This window comes from Aquila chrysaetos, chromosome 5 (assembly GCF_900496995.4).
Source record: "Aquila chrysaetos chrysaetos chromosome 5, bAquChr1.4, whole genome shotgun sequence".
In the NCBI taxonomy this organism is placed as follows: Eukaryota; Metazoa; Chordata; class Aves; order Accipitriformes; family Accipitridae; genus Aquila; species Aquila chrysaetos.
The window spans coordinates 44,909,851-44,928,709 of record NC_044008.1 but is presented as its reverse complement, the minus strand read 5'-3'; the positions used below and the strand labels follow the sequence as shown (position 1 = coordinate 44,928,709).

Genomic DNA, 18,859 nt, shown 5'->3' with positions numbered 1-18,859 from the left:
ATTAAATTAAATTAATTAAAAATTTTCATGCCTGCTTAAGGTTACTTCAGTGGGTTTTATTCCATACCTACACTGCATTAACTTGAACTGAATCAAGAACAGTGTCCCCCCATAACTGGCTTAAAACTGGGGGAAAAAAAACCCAAAACACAGCACTAGTATAAATGCTGTATTATATGGGCTGGATAAATAGATAAATGCCATTGTAAGTAACATCTGACCCTGATAACATCTGTATTACTGAGTTATTTATAATGACACTAAAGAGTGCAGAACCGTAGATTCAGATAGCAGCTTCACGGAAGAGTGAGGAGCTCCATCCTTTGGATTATGAGGTCTTTCTCAGGACAAGAGGCTGATAGACAAGGGGAGAAGAACAAATATACAGATCTAGTGCTTACTCATTTTGTTTGAACTTAACTGACTTGAATGCTTTGCTATTCACAATTTCCTATCATCAGATTTTACATCAATTTTAGCTCAGTTCAAAGGTAGTAAAGTTGTCCTTTCAGTATCTTTTACATGCAGTGATTGCACCTGCTGTGTATCAGCTACCAGAAGCAACTTAAATTAGGTCATGGCCAAAGATCATATGGCAAAAAAAATTTCAGTGTTGCTTTATAAATGGAGGAAGGCAGAAAGACTTTTTAGAGAGTGAGGTCAAGAAACCTTACAGAGGCTCACTTACTCTCTGTAAAACACTTAACAGAAAACTATGCAAACAAAGGGAAGAAGCGGCAAAAGGAGTTATTTCTTAGCTCCTAGGAACCTCTTTCTTCCCTTAACACCTTATTAATGCCAGGCAGGTGTTTCCCAATGCAATGCTTGGCATTAGCAAGTCATTGTGAAGAGAAACAATGAAGAATCCTACTTCCAACAGCCAAGAATTATAATGGTATATATGAAAAGGCAGACAGAAGGAGAGCACATTCTATTTTAACTGTAGTTTTTCACTTTTACGGTGTATTTTACAGATCAACCATTTTTCCTTGAAAGAAAACGCCTCCAACAGAGGCTCCATACACAGTATGAGCAAAACTAAATAAGATCTAGCAAAATGCTGATTTTTGCCTTTTTGAATGCATCCTACCTACTCCTTGAAAAGGTCTTGAGCTCAGAGCATGGTGTCCTCACGTACTACTGATAGAAACCAAATAAAAAACAAGAAAAAAGCAAGCCTTGAATATTAACAAACTAGAGGTTTTATTTTCATTTGATTCTGAAATGCATTTCAGCATCTGAATGCCATTAGGCTCCACAACCTAGTTCTCCACTTCCACAGAGCATATCCTGTGTGTGATCATATCTTGGGCAAAGCCCTGGCAACAATTCTCTGCAGCATGCAGCTTCTTAATGTGGCAGCTCCCATGGTAAAAAACAACATAAGTAATTCACTGTTTCAAGGCCCACTTTTAGGGACAAGGTCAAATAACTAGAAACAGTTCATTACATTGGTCCTCCTCAAATACAAACAATGCTTGACACTAACCTTCACTCGCCTTTGTGCTAGTTAGGCTGATAAAGTACTGTTGGCCAGAGCATGCCACTGAGGCACAGAGCAATGTTTGATTTCGTACAGTTTCTCGGGCTGCTTTCAAAGTCTTCGTATCTCAAGGCAGAGAGCTTTACAAAGTTCCTGTGCAGTGAAGAATACACCCCCCTCTTCTGAGCAACCAAGCAAGATGAACAAGCAACCACAAACATTTTCTGTAATTCGGATGGACAGATATAGATAAGCACATGCCATTGCTTCTGCTATATTAATCCAGGTATTAGGTTCTTCCTCACATTATTACTGATAAAAAATGAACACTGTATTGACTAAGGAACAAGGAGAAAAGCTTCCCGGAAGCTAGCACTGTACAGAATACTTGCTCAGAAGAATATACAAACTAAATAGAAGTGGATAGAGAAAGGACAGAAGTCTGGCTCCAACTTCAAGAAGGCATGCACACACACAAAAAACCCAACTCCACCCCAGACCCTTTTTTGAAGTGTAAGCAATCAACGTTACCCAAGTTGAGATTCCTGCACAAAACAGATTCTTTACCCTTACAAGAAGAACCATAGCACTACTATATATTCCAACAGATGAGTTATGAGAATACCCCTAACTTACAGAAAGTACACAGTTCTTATCATTCCGATCTGGTACTCTGATCCTACAGCCATTAAGAGTTCCCTAACTTAAAACAATAATGCTACCTATAGTTCTCTTACCTGGACACTAGTGCACGTCAGCAGAGTTCCAAATGCAGAGCTCCTTGCCTAATCATGTTTTTCTGATGGAAATGTAGCATGCTTGGCTATGCTTCCTATAGCTGACTTAAGTTACTTCCCTATAAAGTTTGCAAGGATTTCAACATCTGATGCAATTTTTTTTTTTTTTTTTTAAGGCAAGTAAAATCTCTATTGCCAGTCATTTTGCTACTGAAGTTACTCACTGTGTGTGTTTTAAAACTGCTCAGACATTTTCAGTTAATTTCAGAAGGTAACTGGAAGATGAAAATAAACTACAATGCAAGAAAAAATGTAATATAAAAGTCAGGAGAGAGAAAACAGTTGTTTCAGGTACCTTTAAAAGATATCCACAGCTCCCCCACAAATGGAGTTTTATGTGAAATGCTAAATAATACTTTTGTAAAGTGCACCACTGTGTGGTAACTAACATCTCTGCAAACCCAATTTGCTTCGCAGATCACAAATAACCTTTTTTCTGTCTCCAAAACTACAAGTCAGTGCTCATACCTGCCCAAGTACTGGGAAAGACTTCTTCCAGCAGAAGTATCCTAGGTGAGTGCAAAAAACACATGCAACATACCTCCCCATAGGTACATTTAGTAAACTCTGGTCAAGGCCAAAATTAAGACCATTCTTTCCTCATACTTTGCTTTATTTATTAAAACCTCCTCAATATTCTACTTGCATTTTTCTTCTAAACTTAAAAGTTACTGAGTAGGATCATCCCACTGGCTCCAGAAGACAAAAAAAGTATACACCGATTTAAAACAAGCAGAAAATATCTCAAAACAAGGAAAAAACACACTTCTGGCTAAATAGCAAGTTGAATAGCAAGAAGAAGCCCCATTGGTAGGCGTTCTTTAACTTAACAGCACTGTGAACATTTAATTAGGAGAGGGGTAGCAAATGTATTAAAACAAATGACAGATTGTCATTGTTTAACCCCAGTCAGCAACTAAGCACCACGCAGCCGCTCACTCACTTTCCCCCCACCCAGTGGGACGGGGGACAAAATCGGGAAAAGAAGTAAAACTCGTGGGTTGAGATAAGAACAGTTTAATAGAACAGAAAAGAAGAAACTAATAATGATAATGATAACACTAATAAAATGACAGCAGTAATAATAAAAGGATCGGAATATACAAACGATGAACAGTGCAATTGCTCACCACCCGCCGATTGACGCCCAGTTAGTCCCCAAGCGGCCATCCCCTCACCCCCACTCCTCCCAGTTTAGATACTGGGCATGATGTCACACAGTATGGAATACCCCGTTGGCCAGTTTGGGTCAGCTGCCCTGGCTGTGTCCCATCCCAACTTCTTGTGTCCCTCCAGCTTTCTCGCTGGCTGGGTATCAGAAGCTGAAAAATCCTTGACTTAGTATAAACACTACTTAGCAACAACTGAAAACATCAGTGTGTTATCAACATTCTTCTCATACCTAACTCAAAAACATAGCACTGTACCAGCTCCTAGGAAGACAATTAACTGTATCCCAGCTGAAACCAGGACACAGATACTCAATAATACTGAAACATATTCAAAGCATATATATTAGCAATAACCAGCTGTGGCACTAAATAAAATTTTTGAAAAAACAGAAGTAGAACTCAATAGGACTGTCAATGAAACAGCTCGTTCACTTTCCAAAATTCATCAGAAAGAACATTATTCAAATGTGCCGAAAAACAATTTTACACAGAAATAATAACCCTGATTACCACGATCATTGCCATACTTCTTTCTTCTGCATAGGTAGAATATCATCTGGTTCTTCCTATTTTGCCTAGTTTTATTTTACAATTATTTAGTTGCTTTAAAAGGGTTTCATTTCATTAGAATTCAGCATCTAGTCTACACCAGGAAGTACATAATCATTTCCATGATGAGTAAAATTTTTTTGTAGTACTTCCATTATGGTATGTGCCAGTTATTGCAATGTCACAAGACAAATACAAAAGTGAAAAAAACAACAAACAAATGAGGATATTTCATCATAAGAGCATATTAACTTTTTATTAAAGGACTATGTCTGAAGAATGAGCTTTTACCTATCACCTCTTGTGCTGGACAAGTTATGAAGTTTTTACTTCCAACTCTGGAGGCCAGTTGAACAAAAGAACCGTAAACAGTGAAAAAAGACACTAAGAAAATGGTTAATGAGATGCTGTTCAGAGGTACTCGGAAATATACAGCTGTTCTAACCTTCCTGCATGATATCGTAATGGTCACGACAACCAGGCTTTAAGAAGGACTTTTGTACATATTACTGTTTTTAACATCTTCTCTTATGCTATATTTTATCTTTGCTGATGAGATTAAACAATACTTCTGTTTTAAAAGACTATTCTACCTAACATTGGTTAACAACGCAAAAAGGAGACAATTAACGTATTAAACGTTCTGGTTTTGACATTAAGACAAAACTTCTCTTTAACATATTCTCAGTGTTAACAGGTGTGACTGCAATTTATATATTGAGAACTTCTAACCGATGTTACTTGTGGTTGCCTTACATAATGTTTTAAATAGCTAAAAAATGAGAAGTGAGAAACACCTTACTTCATACATGTTTAGTTTTTATTTCAAATGAAGGTAAACCTGTCTCTATCGTATTCTTTATTCTGTTTCTAAGTAATTTTTATTATAGCAACATTTTCCATCTTTTGTTCCTAAGAATAAGGTAAACTGAAAATACTAACCAGAAACAATGGTCCTGGGAAGAAACCAGATCATGTTTTTTTAACACAAGGATATTATTGTACTGGTAATGCAGCAAAATGTCCAACAGAGGGTGATAACAGACCACAAATTCCTTAGATGGTTAATTTAAATTATCTGACTGTTAAAAAAATAAAAATAATGCGCAGTTAAGGAAGAGCTACCTAGTACAAAGATTTGAATAAGCTTCTTTACTCGAGAAACGTTTTCAGTTAACTGTAAATGCTGACAACTTTTCCAAAAAATACTATCTTAAGAATCTGACAGTACAAAACTTAAACTATTTGATTCTCTAATCATTCTCTAATTCTCTAATCATTACATCCTTCAGCTACACAGTGTATAATATCAGTGTTAAGTAAAATTATTTCATTTCTTTTTACTAGCTTTCCTGCCTACACAAGTGGGATACAAAGTCTCGGAGTCCAAGGACATAGGCAATATATGCAACTGAATATTCATTTGTGTATCTCATTTATTCATCTGTAAATCATAGGGAACATGAGATTCTACATATGGAACAGATAAAAAAGGAACAAGATAAGTTATTTTAATACAGACGAATCTATCCTGAAACATGAAGTACTTTTAAGAACAAGAATGAAGCCTATCTCATCTGACATAACATCATCAACTTCCCTCAAATGCAAATATGCTATTGACTATTTAGAGGCAAAGTTTCACCAAAGATGTAGCACTGACTTTCTAATCTTGAACCATGGAAATCACTGAAAAAAGAACTGTTTGAACTACATGACCTTCCCAGGTACCTTACAACCTGAATTCTACAATTCTATGAATTCCAAGTCACATATTCACAGTAAGGATTCACAACCTGTTGTTTGTTTATATGCAGCTTTGGGAAGTGGCATTCTCCACAGGCAGTGGCTGATTTTCAGAATTCAGAACACTTTCCTACTAGGCTGCCGAACACTGCCTTTCTATCCCAGACCTCCAATACAAATGTATCAGTATACACTTTTGTAGTTGCACAGTACTGGGAAAATATAACAGCTGGTATACTAAAATCCATTTTTCAGTTTTCTGAGTCATAGAACAGAACTGTAATTAAAACAAATTTCTGGCCCTTTCTGAATTGGTTTGAGATCAAGGAAAGCTTTAAAGAATAATCAACTTCACACAGATCTATCATCTACAAAGGAAATTCAAAGTTATGGCTTTGCTTGCACTCAGATATACGGAACAGAAACATACATGGCATTGTCCAGATGTGCACAAGTTAAGAGGAAGCTGGACATGCAGAAGAAAAGGTTGTATTCATACGTGATTTCCTCTGGCAAACCAACTACTTAAATTGAACTTGACCCTTCACCATTTGAGCTCATGAGTCACATCTGACCTACTCCTGCTTCTTTTCCCAACATATAAGGGGAACATCAGCCAGGCGTCAAATGCCCCTTGCTAGGAATTTATTTTTCACTAACCTTACTTGAAAGATTACAATTTTTTTTTTCTAAAAACTGTAACATTTTATTTAAAATTGCTACCGTCTCACAGAAAGCAGTGTATTTATTCATTACAAAGGCAATCTACATAGCAGACTGCAAAAAGTCAACACAGTAGCTCCTTCTGAACCCATGAAAAATAACCATTTGCTCAAGTATTTTCTAAAAAAACATCACTGCTGAGTAAATGGACAGCCAGTAAGACCTGATTCTTAAAAATGGCAAACATGGACCAATCAGAAAAGTTACACTAATACCAGCTAAAAAAACATCAAAATAAACACATAACTGAATAAACCATTATGTTCCAGACTGAAAAAAATCTCTCTGCTCTGAAGTTTAATCAAAGAAAGATATTCTATTTCTCTCTTATTTAAGCTTCCAATCTTTTTGTTCTGATTCTTTCATAGAACCTCTTCTGTAGAAAGCTAAATATGTGGAAAAAGCTCACTGGAAGTCACCTCAATTGTGGCCAGAACACCTTTTGAATCCAGCCTTTCAGCATTCCATAGTTTGTTCTCAGTAGACAGAAACATTAGTTAAGAAATAAAACCTGTAATAATAAAAGTTAACATTTTTCCCATCTACTTTAAAAAAAAAAAAAGAGAGAGAGAAGTTCAAGACACCATTTCACAGGTACGGTCGTATCAACCTCTTACAGAAATTAAATATGGCATAGACGGTCTACGGGCAGACTTGCTAAAGATAGTAGCCTTACCTTGCACTGCCCTGCCACACAGATCGAAGTTCCGTTTTGGTCACAGGGTGTCCCATCTATCACCTTTTCAGCTTGTCTCACATAGAATCGGTAGCCTATCGCACGGCAATTCAGCTCACACTTCTGACTTCCCTTCACTGTGGAAAGAGACAGAAGTCCCCATTATAAAGACCACAGCAGTTGTTTTAAAAAGGAAAAGTCCATTAAACTAACACTAAGGTTTGAGAGGAAGAAACAAATAGGCAAACTGAATGCAATGTGAATGACTACATCAAATGAATGGCAATTAAGAAACCAACTCCAAGGTAAGCATTCCAACATGCCTTCTGAAAATTCAAACAGTATCTCAGTTTTTAATGACACATATTTTCCTAAATGACCAAGAGTATTTTTAGTTTTATGAAAATTTTGCCAAATTTAGTCTTCTTAAAGCATAATAATGTTATCACATTTCATAACTCCTAAGTGTCAGCAAAATTACATTGTAATCAGAGAGACATGTATCAAATTGGACTCATAGTCACCAGTCAGTCCACATCAAATAAGCATACTAACATTTAGCATTAAGAAACACATAAAACAAGCTAGATGCAAATTTTTAAAAAATCCCTTATTTTTCCCTCTTCATTTTTACAAGTTGCACTTTAGTGACTATTCCTTAGTTCGAGAGAAAATTAAGAAAAGAAAAACTCTTTGATTTTTAAAAATATATAAAACACATCATTATTCAGAACCTTGTGATCTCTGTTGACATGTAAGAACCAGAAGGAAATCAGTCCATTCAACTCTGGGCGAGAGGAACACAGAAGACACAGCTATCTTCTCCTGTGAAAATCTGTTATTAAACAGATACAGCCTAACACCACATCTCAGGCTATCAAGTTTGTTAACACATTTGTGTAGTCTTTCTACTTCAAATCATCTGTCATGGTGAAGTTGCACACAGTTCATTACCCCTATTTGCCAACTGAAATAACAATATTTTCCTGTTTCTTTCTAACCAAGAGTAGCACTGTTACACAGTGGTGGTGAGGTACAAACAGAATTCCTTTTTCTTTCGACAATACTTTCCTTGCTGCCATAATAAAAAACTAAAACTCCCCTGACTTCACCAAGCTTCAGCTCATACCCTACAATGTAACCGAAACCCACTATTTAGTCTGTCAAAGGAGATGCTCTACACCTTACTTAGCTGCTAAAACATGGTATTCCCAGGATTTTCTACTTGACTTAAGTCTATTTTTGAATCTTCAGCTAAGACATAACAAATAGCCAAAACAAATACATTCAATTATTTCAAATATATATATTTAACATCTGTTTTGTGTAAAAGTAACAAACTTTTAGCTCAACTTAATTTACACCCTGTGCAGACACAGAGTTAGTGCAGACCAATTCTGAAATTTGGATCTTAGATTTCCCCTCACACAGCTATTTAATTGCCACTCATATACATCGTCTATTGCATCTGGCAATCTTTTGATAAAATCCTCAAAAAACTCTACTAATTTTAAGTGAGATCAAAGATCTGTTTACCTAGTTCCCTTTTTGCAGCAGCTATGCATGCCATGCTTAACCAGGTAATTTTTCCATTGGCTACTTTTTAAAGATAGATTCACTATCTTATCATTCCAAGGACTTCACTTAGTTATTTAAAAAAAAAAAAAGTGAGGTATTTGCTGCAGTTTGATCTCCAAGTGTAACAGTTAGTTTTAATGATAAACTGAGCATTATTCTTAGCAGCTTAGTCACTTCACATATAACTATTTTCAGAATTCTCAAATAAATATAATCCAGCTTCAGTGATTCATTACAATTGAAATCAACTTGTCCTTTTCTGTGTCTGAAAGTGTCCTATTTTTATAACCTGTAACACTAGCTATCAAGCAGCACCTCTGCAGTGTACATTTTCTTATCTTCCCGTTCCCTAAAATCAAGTCAAACTAGCCATTTAGGTTTTCTGAAATGTCCTTATCTTCTGTGTTGATTCCCTTTAGCTCAAATCCTGAAGCCTTACATTCCTGTACTCTTCCTCCTCCTAGTATCTCTCATTTGGTTTTGATCCTTTAAAATACTTATTCTTGAAATTCTCAATTTGCCTTCTAGATCCCAAGAAAAGTTTTGTGCTACTCAGAAAGATGAAGAAATTAACTGCTGAAGCATGGTATTTTTTCCTGGACCTATCTCTTCCTTTATTTATGATTTGACAGGGAAGCCTACTGCATTGCTAATGAAGCATATTAACAACCACAAGCAGACTGAGCTTACTTGCTCTGCAAAATATTACTTTGATTTTGTAACTTTTGTCTTTCATTCTTTCTTATTAGGAACTGTTCCTGCTCATACAAAAAGAAATATTAAAACAGCCATGGCTTTGACCAGTACCAAGAACAAAAATTAAATAAATGAATCAAGCCTTAACAACAAACATACACCAGAATAAAAGTTTATATGAGCATCTCGCCCTCTAACCCCTTGGCCTTCGATATTGAGATTCTCTTGATGAGCAACTATAAGGCACTGCCTTGATTAGTCATATACAAATTACTACTACCTAAAGACAATATTCCCAGATGTCAAAGATCTGAAAAAAAAATTTGTCTAAGAGCAGCAAAATCTGCTAACTGAATTGTCCCTATTGAATGAGAGGCATTTCCCATTATGATTTTATGTAACCATTGTGTATTTACTATGCATGAATTACAGCAGAACAAACATATTTTAGAGCTCCCTTGTAAAACAAGATACCACACTAGTAAAAAGTACTCCATTGCCTATTAACCTCACACGTATCTTGACACCCTCCCTTGCCCAGTATTTTGCCACAAATCTTGAGTTTTTATAGTTTAAGCTATAGGTCAAGCTACACTATTGGTTTGGCAACTGGACATAAAATGTCAATTAAACAATGAGCTGTAAAGCGATTGATTCCACACAGGCATCATATTTTAGTACTATGTCATCTGACCCCAGACTTTACAAAAGGATCTATCTGACCTCAGGGAATAGAGTAAGGCTTCTAGGTTAAGACCTTCCAAACTAGCTGGCAGCAAGACACATTGCCACTGAAAAATGGCCTCTTAAGACAGTTCACTATACGGGCACTGTTTTACATGCCCTCGTAAAGTATTTACTTTTCATGCTCATGCCCACCTTAGCACAACCAAGTCTTTGTGGAAATTCTCACCTTACTCCACCTTATTAGTGAACTCGGGTGAAATTTAATGGTACCACGCAGGTTCTGCCAGACATATTCATTATTGACTGAACTGAAGGAGGTGCCTTTAGTAAATAATCCTGGTAACATGTAATGTTTGGTTTTTATTTTACAGACTGAAGAAGTATCTAAATAAAAAAAATCAGTACATTTCTTATAACATCCTCGCCAAACTAGTCTTAAGTAATTCAAGGATATGCTGGGCTTGCCTAAACTCTAGGACTTGGGAGTTTTTCTGAAGTCCTCTGTTGAAACTTAGCTTCCACCTTTCCTTACAAGGAACAAGACCCAGGCAGGCGAGAACAGGACCACAGCACAGTTCTGCCACCTCCCACTTCACCAGTAAGGGTACCGAGATCGTGTGTTTAATTACAAACTGCACCTGTTCTGCATCACAGAGCAGATATTACAGTGAAAACTTTCTACCATAAATTAATCCTTTTAGACGTTCTACAAAAAGCCCTGCAGATGGGCACTGATTTAGAAATCATTACCTTTCCAGACAGACGAAAACCTGAAGTCTATCGCTACCACCAGTAACACCATTAAGTACAAAAAAACAACCTGCTTTCCAGTTAGTTTATCCTATTCATTGATGCACTAAAATTCACACACAGAACGTATTTTGCATTGCACGCGTACTGACAAATATGTGTAAACCTGGAAAAAGAAGAAATGTGATTTTCTGAAGTGCTATTTATCAAGTTCACACAACAAGCCATAGTCAAAATGAATGCAAGAGTGGAGGAACAGGGGGCAACCCATACGTTAATTTATAGTTGCTTTTATTCTCCTAAGAGTGACTTATATGATTAAACTTAAATCACAGTTAAACATCAACACATGTCATTTCCCCTAAACAGCCTGTTTTAAATGCAGATTTTAGTGCAGTACGGGTTTGAGATGAAAAATTCAACTGTGCAACCCATCCACGCATTTTTTTTAAAAGGGAAAAAGAGGGATTCAGATGTTACTACAGTACAATAAACGGCTGGAGTTCAAACTCGGTCTTCAGCAGCATTTCAGGCTGAGGTCTCTTCACCTACCTGACTGAAAGGCAGGACAGAGCAGCAGCACGCCTGCTGGGGAGCACAAGCAAGCATGGGAAAAACTGTCCTCCCCCAGGGTTCACAGGCTGATGCTCAGGTAACAATCCTAAACTCCTTTTAATCCCACTATTATGAAAACACAGGTTTGTACGAGCCCGCGACACGCTGCCGGCGTAAGGCGTCGTCGCCCCGATGCAGAGGCACCGCAGGCCCGACAGGCCCGGCACTGCAGGCAGGCTCCGGCAGCACCGCGGCACCTCAGGGGATGAGGAGAGCGCCGAACGCGATCGCTTGAGCGCGAGCCAAAATACAGCAACTCCTGGCGGCAAAAACCCCCGGCCGCGACGTTAAAACAAACGGGACGATAAACGAACGCTCCCTGCAGCTGAACTCCCTTCTTTTTTTCCCTCGGTCTCGCCCCGGCTCCAGCCACATTCGGGGAGCACAACCCCTCTCCACACCGCCCCCCTTCGAGAAAGTTCGGGCGGCGCGGCCCTGAGGGAGGCAGCGGCCTGAGGGAGGCAGCGGCCGCTCCGCCCCGGGGGGGGTGCCCGCCGGTCCTGCCTGCCGCCCGTCTGCGGGAGCGTTCGGCAGCGCGCCGGCGGGCCTGGTCAGCTGCGGGGGCAGTCAGGGAGGGCCCCCGACCTCGTTTCTGCCTTCTGCCCCCATGGCCCTCACTGCTTTCATTAAAGGAAAGCGGAAGAAATTAGTGTTCTCAAAAAATACCCAGCCCAAATCTAAAACCTGTGCACGTTTAAAAAGGCAGAAAGTCGCCATTTTGGAACCATTCCTACTTGCAGAAGCTTGTGACTAGATATGTTCGCATTTCATCGAGAAAGAATACTTCCAAATGTTAAAACTTTACTGAAAGGGAGCTCTGCAGCCCAATAGAGCACGTTGCTCCCTACGCCATGCTCAGGGGCACACAGCGGGAGCCCTCAAAGAGCATGGCTTGCAGCAAAGATCTCCCAAATTAACCTCACCTTCCCTCGGGGCCGGTCAAGGCTGACACAACCCTTAAGAACAGGAGGGAGAGGCCGAGGCAGCGGCGGTCGCTGTGTACACCCGCACGTGTTCCATCCTACACAGGACCAAAGCCTCCCCCCTGCAGAACGCTGTCTCCCGCCCTCCACTCAGGCCTTCCTCCTTTCTTCTGATCTTTTTGCCTTCCCCCTGCAGAAGGCCTAGAAGGAATTCCCCACCCTGAAGTGAGCGGCTCCACAGCAGAGCATGTGCAGGGGGTGCTTCGGGACTTCACGTCAGCTCTTGCCTTCCTTTGGCTTCCTCTTCCGATGCGTTCCGCCATCTTCACCGACCTCTAGCCCAAGGAAACGCGGCGGGGAGGAAAACGGCCACGGTGGCTAAGCAGGCCAAGCCGGTGGTAGAGCTAGTCAGCAGTGAGCTTGAAGAGATACAGAGAGCGCTCAACAGGCAGCTTGCCAATGCAAGGAATTTCAATCTAATGATATTCGTAGGAAAAAACGTTACAAGAAAGCATTCCAACTGCAATTCATTTGCTAAATAATATATTCAGCTGTTCAAAGGGAAATTAAAAATAGCCACAGAACAAAAAAAACCCAGGAAATAATGCGCAAATCAAATCAAAATGCAACTGATCAGTAAACTAATGACACTGCACACAACCGTACACTTACTGCCCTTACAAAATGTAGTGAGTTCCTCCTTTGTGTTTCAGCTCCTGAAATTGCAAGCTGCATGGAGCACGTACTGTGTCTTACTGCATGCACATTAAATCTCCTACCACAGACAATGCTAGCTGTAGGTGCAAACAGAATAAATGATACAACAAAGAGGTTTCAGGTTCCCCGTACCATGAGGTAGGGACTGGAATGTACAAACTCTCCTTGATATGGTTCCTCTGTCCAAATATTAATTTAATGTGAGATCCAGACTCCCTGTTGTTATCTATGTAGCAGTCCTAGTTCTCCGCAGAACATCACAGAATGCTTTTACCATTTGTCAGTTTTTGTAAGTTTGCCTAAACATCTAAAAATAGTTAGTAACAAGCTCTGCAATTTGAGAAACATGCCTTGAGGGTGCCCATAGAAAAGTGGCATGCACACTCTTGGCAAGCAAATACCACATTCATGCTAATACTACATTATGGGATTAAGCGAATTTAAATTAGGCTTCATTCTGTGTGCACACTGCCTTGTAAAGTCAACTTCAGTGCTTCTCCATAACAAGCCAAGATACACTCATCCACGATGTGTCAGAACCAATTGTTCCAGGAACACGTTGTCTCCACATAGCTCAGTTATTTTCAGGGCCTAGCTTGCCATGGGCTGTAATTCAGTATTTACTCACGATAAAAGCTATGAATCTGCTTTACAGGAAGTCTAATGGAGCATAGCAGACACTGGAAAAACTTTTAAGAGATGTGCTCATGTCTATCCATGTAACATCTTTAACTTTAGTTAAAGCTTACCAATGCTGTGGGATTTCAGGGATAGACTTGCAGGTTACTGACATTCTTGGTTATCCCACAGAAGCCCACGGGGCAGAGAAGGAAGAACGGTACAGTAAGGAGTCTGGCAAGTCTCAGGCTTCTGTAACCACTATACTTGTTAGTAAAGCTATTGTAAGTCTACAGGCTAATGTCATCTAAATAAAGCAGTGGTCTCTTCCATTCAGGAGATGTCATTTAATAAGTACTGTATTCACTAAGGCAGAACTTACAGTTTTGTGAAACCAAAGTTTCCGTTTAAAGGTTTTATTTTCATGTAGGAAGTGCTTCAAGACCCATGATGTACAGGAAAACAAAGACAGGTCCAATACCCTGCTAACAGAAGTCTAGTCCTTTTGCCTACTACTGCGGCTGTAAGCTGACAGCTAGATTGCAGACTGAGAGTGATACACCATCCCAGACACAGACCTAAATGTGGCAATTCCATACTAAAAAGCATCCACCAGTGATCACCTGTGGAGCTCAGCGTGGATGGCAAGTGTTGGTGTAGTACTAAATGCAGGCAACTTTGTTTACGCAGTTTCCTATAGAAAGAAGGAAAATGTGTAGGAAGCAAAAAATACCACATTCCCTACAAAGCTTTCAGAAAAGCAGAACTACTTTATTTAAGGTTTCACTGTTTAGGATAATAGACTTCGTTGGCTTAGTTATCAGTACTGGAACATTAGTACAAGCTTTGCAATTTAGCAATAGAGGCTATCAGGTCCATAACAGAAAACTGATCCTGAATCAGGTTGGTTTTCCACTGACAGACAGTTACAAGTTTTCGAAGTGGCCAGAAGTAATAATGTTTTTTACAGCAGTTACCTGTTGCCAGATTTCTAAATAACAATATGCAAACATTTTCCAGGAAATAATTATCATATAACTACATTTAGTCTCTCCAACAGAAATACTAATGTGGTGTGATCTGTTTTATTTGAGTCTCTTTTGATACTTTGTCCTTATTAGGCTTGGGAACATCTCTTGACAATAACCAGAAAGAGCTGTGTTATTTTTTACTTTGTCCCTTGCAGTTTTGTTAACTTCTTATAAACTTTTATTACTCCGGCTTGGATTTCTCCCACCCCCACCTCCCCCCCCCCCCAATCATTTTCCATTCTTCATTCCAGTGGTGGAGGAACATTTCCTTTTTTTTTTTTTTTTTTTTTTTACTTCCGCTTTTCATTTTCTCAAGTAATAAAGATGTTTATAACTTTACCTTGTCTCAACAACTTAATATGATATTTAAAATATTTTCTACATAGAAGTCCAGATATTAAGTAAAAAAAAAAAACAAACCAAGCCTTTATAACAAAACTGTAAGTACATTTTAATAAATATGAAGCCAAAAAGGAAGATACCATTCAAACAAACTCCTCATCTTTACCTGAACACACCACAGTTTGTTCTACTGCCAGATCCAGTACGTCCTATGTTAAATAGTCACAGGGAACTACTGCTGAGTAGATTCAGTGAAGATTTTTCTTCAGTGAACAGAAATATTTCTGAAAGGCCCTGATGTTCCATAATCTTGTCCTCATATTTAGCGTTTATGGCAATAAGAAACTTGCAAACATTGTCATTTACTCTACTTTTCCTGGTTTCTCCATTTCTCCCAAATTCCTTGGTCATTATAAAACTATTAATGTTACCTTGAAGAGTTACTGTCATCCATTAAAAATAGCTGGAAAGTTGGTTATTATTTCCCAATGAAATTAAAAGAAACCAACTAGTAGCAAGTCATTCATAAAACCACACATATTCAAGTCTCTCTTGACCAGCTGGACATCTGGAAATCAGAAAAAGGTATAAGTTTGATGTGCTTTTATGAAATCTCTTTTTGTTTTGACTGCCTAAAAATTTGTCTTGGTGTACTATGAATGTTCTACCTGGGTCCTGCTGTAAAAGGAGAAGAATGTAGGTATTTGGGAAGTTGTGATGTTTAATAAAAGCTTCTGAAAGGTCCACAATGAGCTCAGTCATGTCTGCCATTTTGAATTACTTCTGCAAGAATGAGAAATCCAAAGAGCTGCCTGTCATGCTTTAAACCCAGCTGGCAACTAAGCACCACGGCTCGCTCACTCCCCCGGACCCTGTGGGATGGGGGAGAGAATCAAAAAAAGAGTAAAACTCGTGGGTTGAGATAAGAACAGTTTAATAGAACAGAGAGGGAGAAAATAATAATGATAATAATGATAAAATGACAATAATAATAATAAAAGAATTGGAATACGCAAAACACGTGATGCACAATGCAATTGCTCACCACTCACCCACCGATGACCAGTTAGCTCCCGAGCAGCAATCTGCCCCCCCCAGTTTATATACTGGGCATGACGTCACACGGTATGGAATACCCCTTTGGCCAGTTTGGGTCAGCTGTCCTGGCTGTGTCCCCTCCCAACTTCTTGTGCCCCTCCAGCCTTCTTGCTGGCTGGGCATGAGAACCTGAAAAATCCTTGACTTAGTCTAAACCCTACTGAGCAACAACTGAAAACATCAGTGTGTTATCAACATTCTTCTCATACTAAATCCAAAACCTAACACTATACCAGCTATCAGAAAGAAAATCAACTCTATCCCAGCCAAAGCCAAGACACATCAGCCTTTCATTTGTTAGGCAGTCAGAATCCAGACACTACCATTTGTCAGTCACTGAAGACATTGGCCACTGGATGTCTCCACTGCCCTATGCAACATCGATTAAAGTTCTCCGACGGGTGGGGGGGGAAGTTTTTTTAAAAGGCATTGATCTGTATTTACAAGCCATCTCTTACACTTTGCCTACAGAGCACAGCAGCCACACAGACTTGCACTCTCTGGCCCTCAGAACAGCCAGGAGATGGCACTTCTGGTGAAGCTTTGAATAACAGCTCCAAGTACGTAAAATCAAAAATATGAAAATGTTGCTAAATAAGTAGAAGAAAACCAAACAGCAGTTGCTTAAACTCAACAATTTTTGCTTCCCTGTATATCCAGCAACAATTAAAACTGTATCAGCAAAATCCTCATAGGATGATGGGCGAAGAACTGTCCAAAATGTCAAGCACGGGTGCTTGTAACAGGTAGGGAAATTTTCTCCTCACCGTTTTACTCTTTTGCTGGTGTAACTCTCCAATTCACGTAAATCTGATGAAATCAACCATTTAGCAATTGTATGGTTTGACATCTCCTAGAAACTGTAGAAGATAGACCATTAGGACTTCATGGAAGATGCCTTCTCTTGCAGGGGTATGATACAGAATTTATCAAAAATAGAATAAAAATATTTAGGGAAAATATTATTAAAGCCCAAACTACAGAGGGGAAAAAAAATTACAACTAATCTAAACAATCTCATTTTCCAGCCAGACTTTTTTTTTTTTTAAATTCTAGCACTAATCAGAGAGGAAAACCTGCTACATGCAGTGCAATTTCTCATCTAGAAAATACCATAAAGTGCTCCATCCCATGAAATGCTGACCACTTCCTGAGGGAGGCTGAGAGCTATCAGTCCCAACTGCTATTGGCTTGGGATGTTCTGAAAGGAGCTTAATACTGCTTTCTGTCTGTCTTTAAAATTTGAAAGAACGGAGTATTTCTGTTTGACTCTGTTAGAATCTTACTGGCCTCTGAAATCTCAGCTTGCATCCAGATCTGTATTTTGAAATATGATTATATCTCCATCAGCACACTAGTAGCCCCCCAAAATTTGCAAAGTCAAATAATGTAAAATTGTTGTATAAAATCAATACTTTGGCAACATTAGTAAATACACCGCCAAATCCTGCCTTCAGACTTCCCACAGTGTTTGGCCATTTTTATTCAAATCAATTCTACTGAAGAAGGACTTCATGTCACACTTCAGAATAATAAATGCCAAAGGTAGAAGGGAAGAAAGGAGATTCAAGTTCGGGCTTGTGAAGCCCCCAGCAACATTCCAGACAAAAGCTTTCAGTCATCTCTTAAGGGAATATATTTATGCTTACATAGTTAAACATCTTAGAAGTCTCCCTCCTATTAAAACATGAACTCTGTATTTGAACACTAAAAATTCCCAAAGTAATGCTTTTCATGAAAAGACCATGAGTATAATATCCAGATCTCTGGTATTTGATCAAACTCCTAACAAGAATCCACAGAAAGTCTTGCCTCGTATTTGCATACCGGTGGAGTTTTCATGTAAACTAATGGCACACTTTTAAATATGAAGAGTGCATCCTAACCTTTCTTTGATATGAAGATAAAAAATTACCAAGCAGCCAAACGTGACAGCAGTGGAAGGAGGGAACGCAGTGCTGCTCTTTCTTGCTATCAAGCTCCTGTACAAAATGAGCCAGCTCCCACCGACTAGTTTTGTTGCATGATTGGAAAAAAAATCTGCATTTTCTTTCTTAAACAGAACTTGCTCTGAAAAGTACAGCTTGCATTAAAGTCAAAATGCGTTCTGAAATCATGCTTCTCTGAGTTATTTAGCAGGGGGGGAGAGAAACCTAACATTTTATATTCAACCATAAAAACTGTTAAATCATTACTTACAAGAAATGGTAACACAATGTATTTTTTAAATTTTTGTATATAGGAATCAACTTTCATTTTACTTTAATTACACAACTCAGAGACAATAATAATGTTTTCAGTCATCTCAATCCACAATTTTTTGAATTTCTTTAAAAAGACTGAATTTGCCAAAATTTCCCAGACAAATAATTTTGGATCTACCCATAATAATCCTTACCATTCCCTGCCTCTTTACCTCTGCTTTCTCCAGATGAGGCAGTGACTCTGAAACACATCTTTTTTCCACATATCCAGTTCCTGGACTGATTAACAGACTGCAAATAATTTCATATCTCTCTGATTTATAACCTCGTCAGTTATAGTTTTCAGTGCTGACATGAACATGGTAGCTTTGATGAATACAGACTTAAAATCCACTACCTGTGGTTGCATAAACTAAGGGAAGTTACAGTTGATTTACACAATCTGAGAATAAGC

General features: G+C 38.7%; 1 protein-coding gene across 2 annotated transcripts in view; it reads right to left on the bottom strand.

Moving 5' to 3' along the window:
* Nucleotides 1–18,859, bottom strand: part of THSD4 (thrombospondin type 1 domain containing 4) — a 333,359-nt gene that overhangs the window by 191,434 nt on the left and 123,066 nt on the right. For both annotated transcript variants that reach the window (XM_030015385.2, XM_030015386.2), the window contains exon 7: nt 7,147–7,283. In XM_030015385.2, coding sequence (XP_029871245.1) covers nt 7,147–7,283 — 137 coding nt within the window. The remainder of the gene's footprint in view (nt 1–7,146; nt 7,284–18,859) is intronic.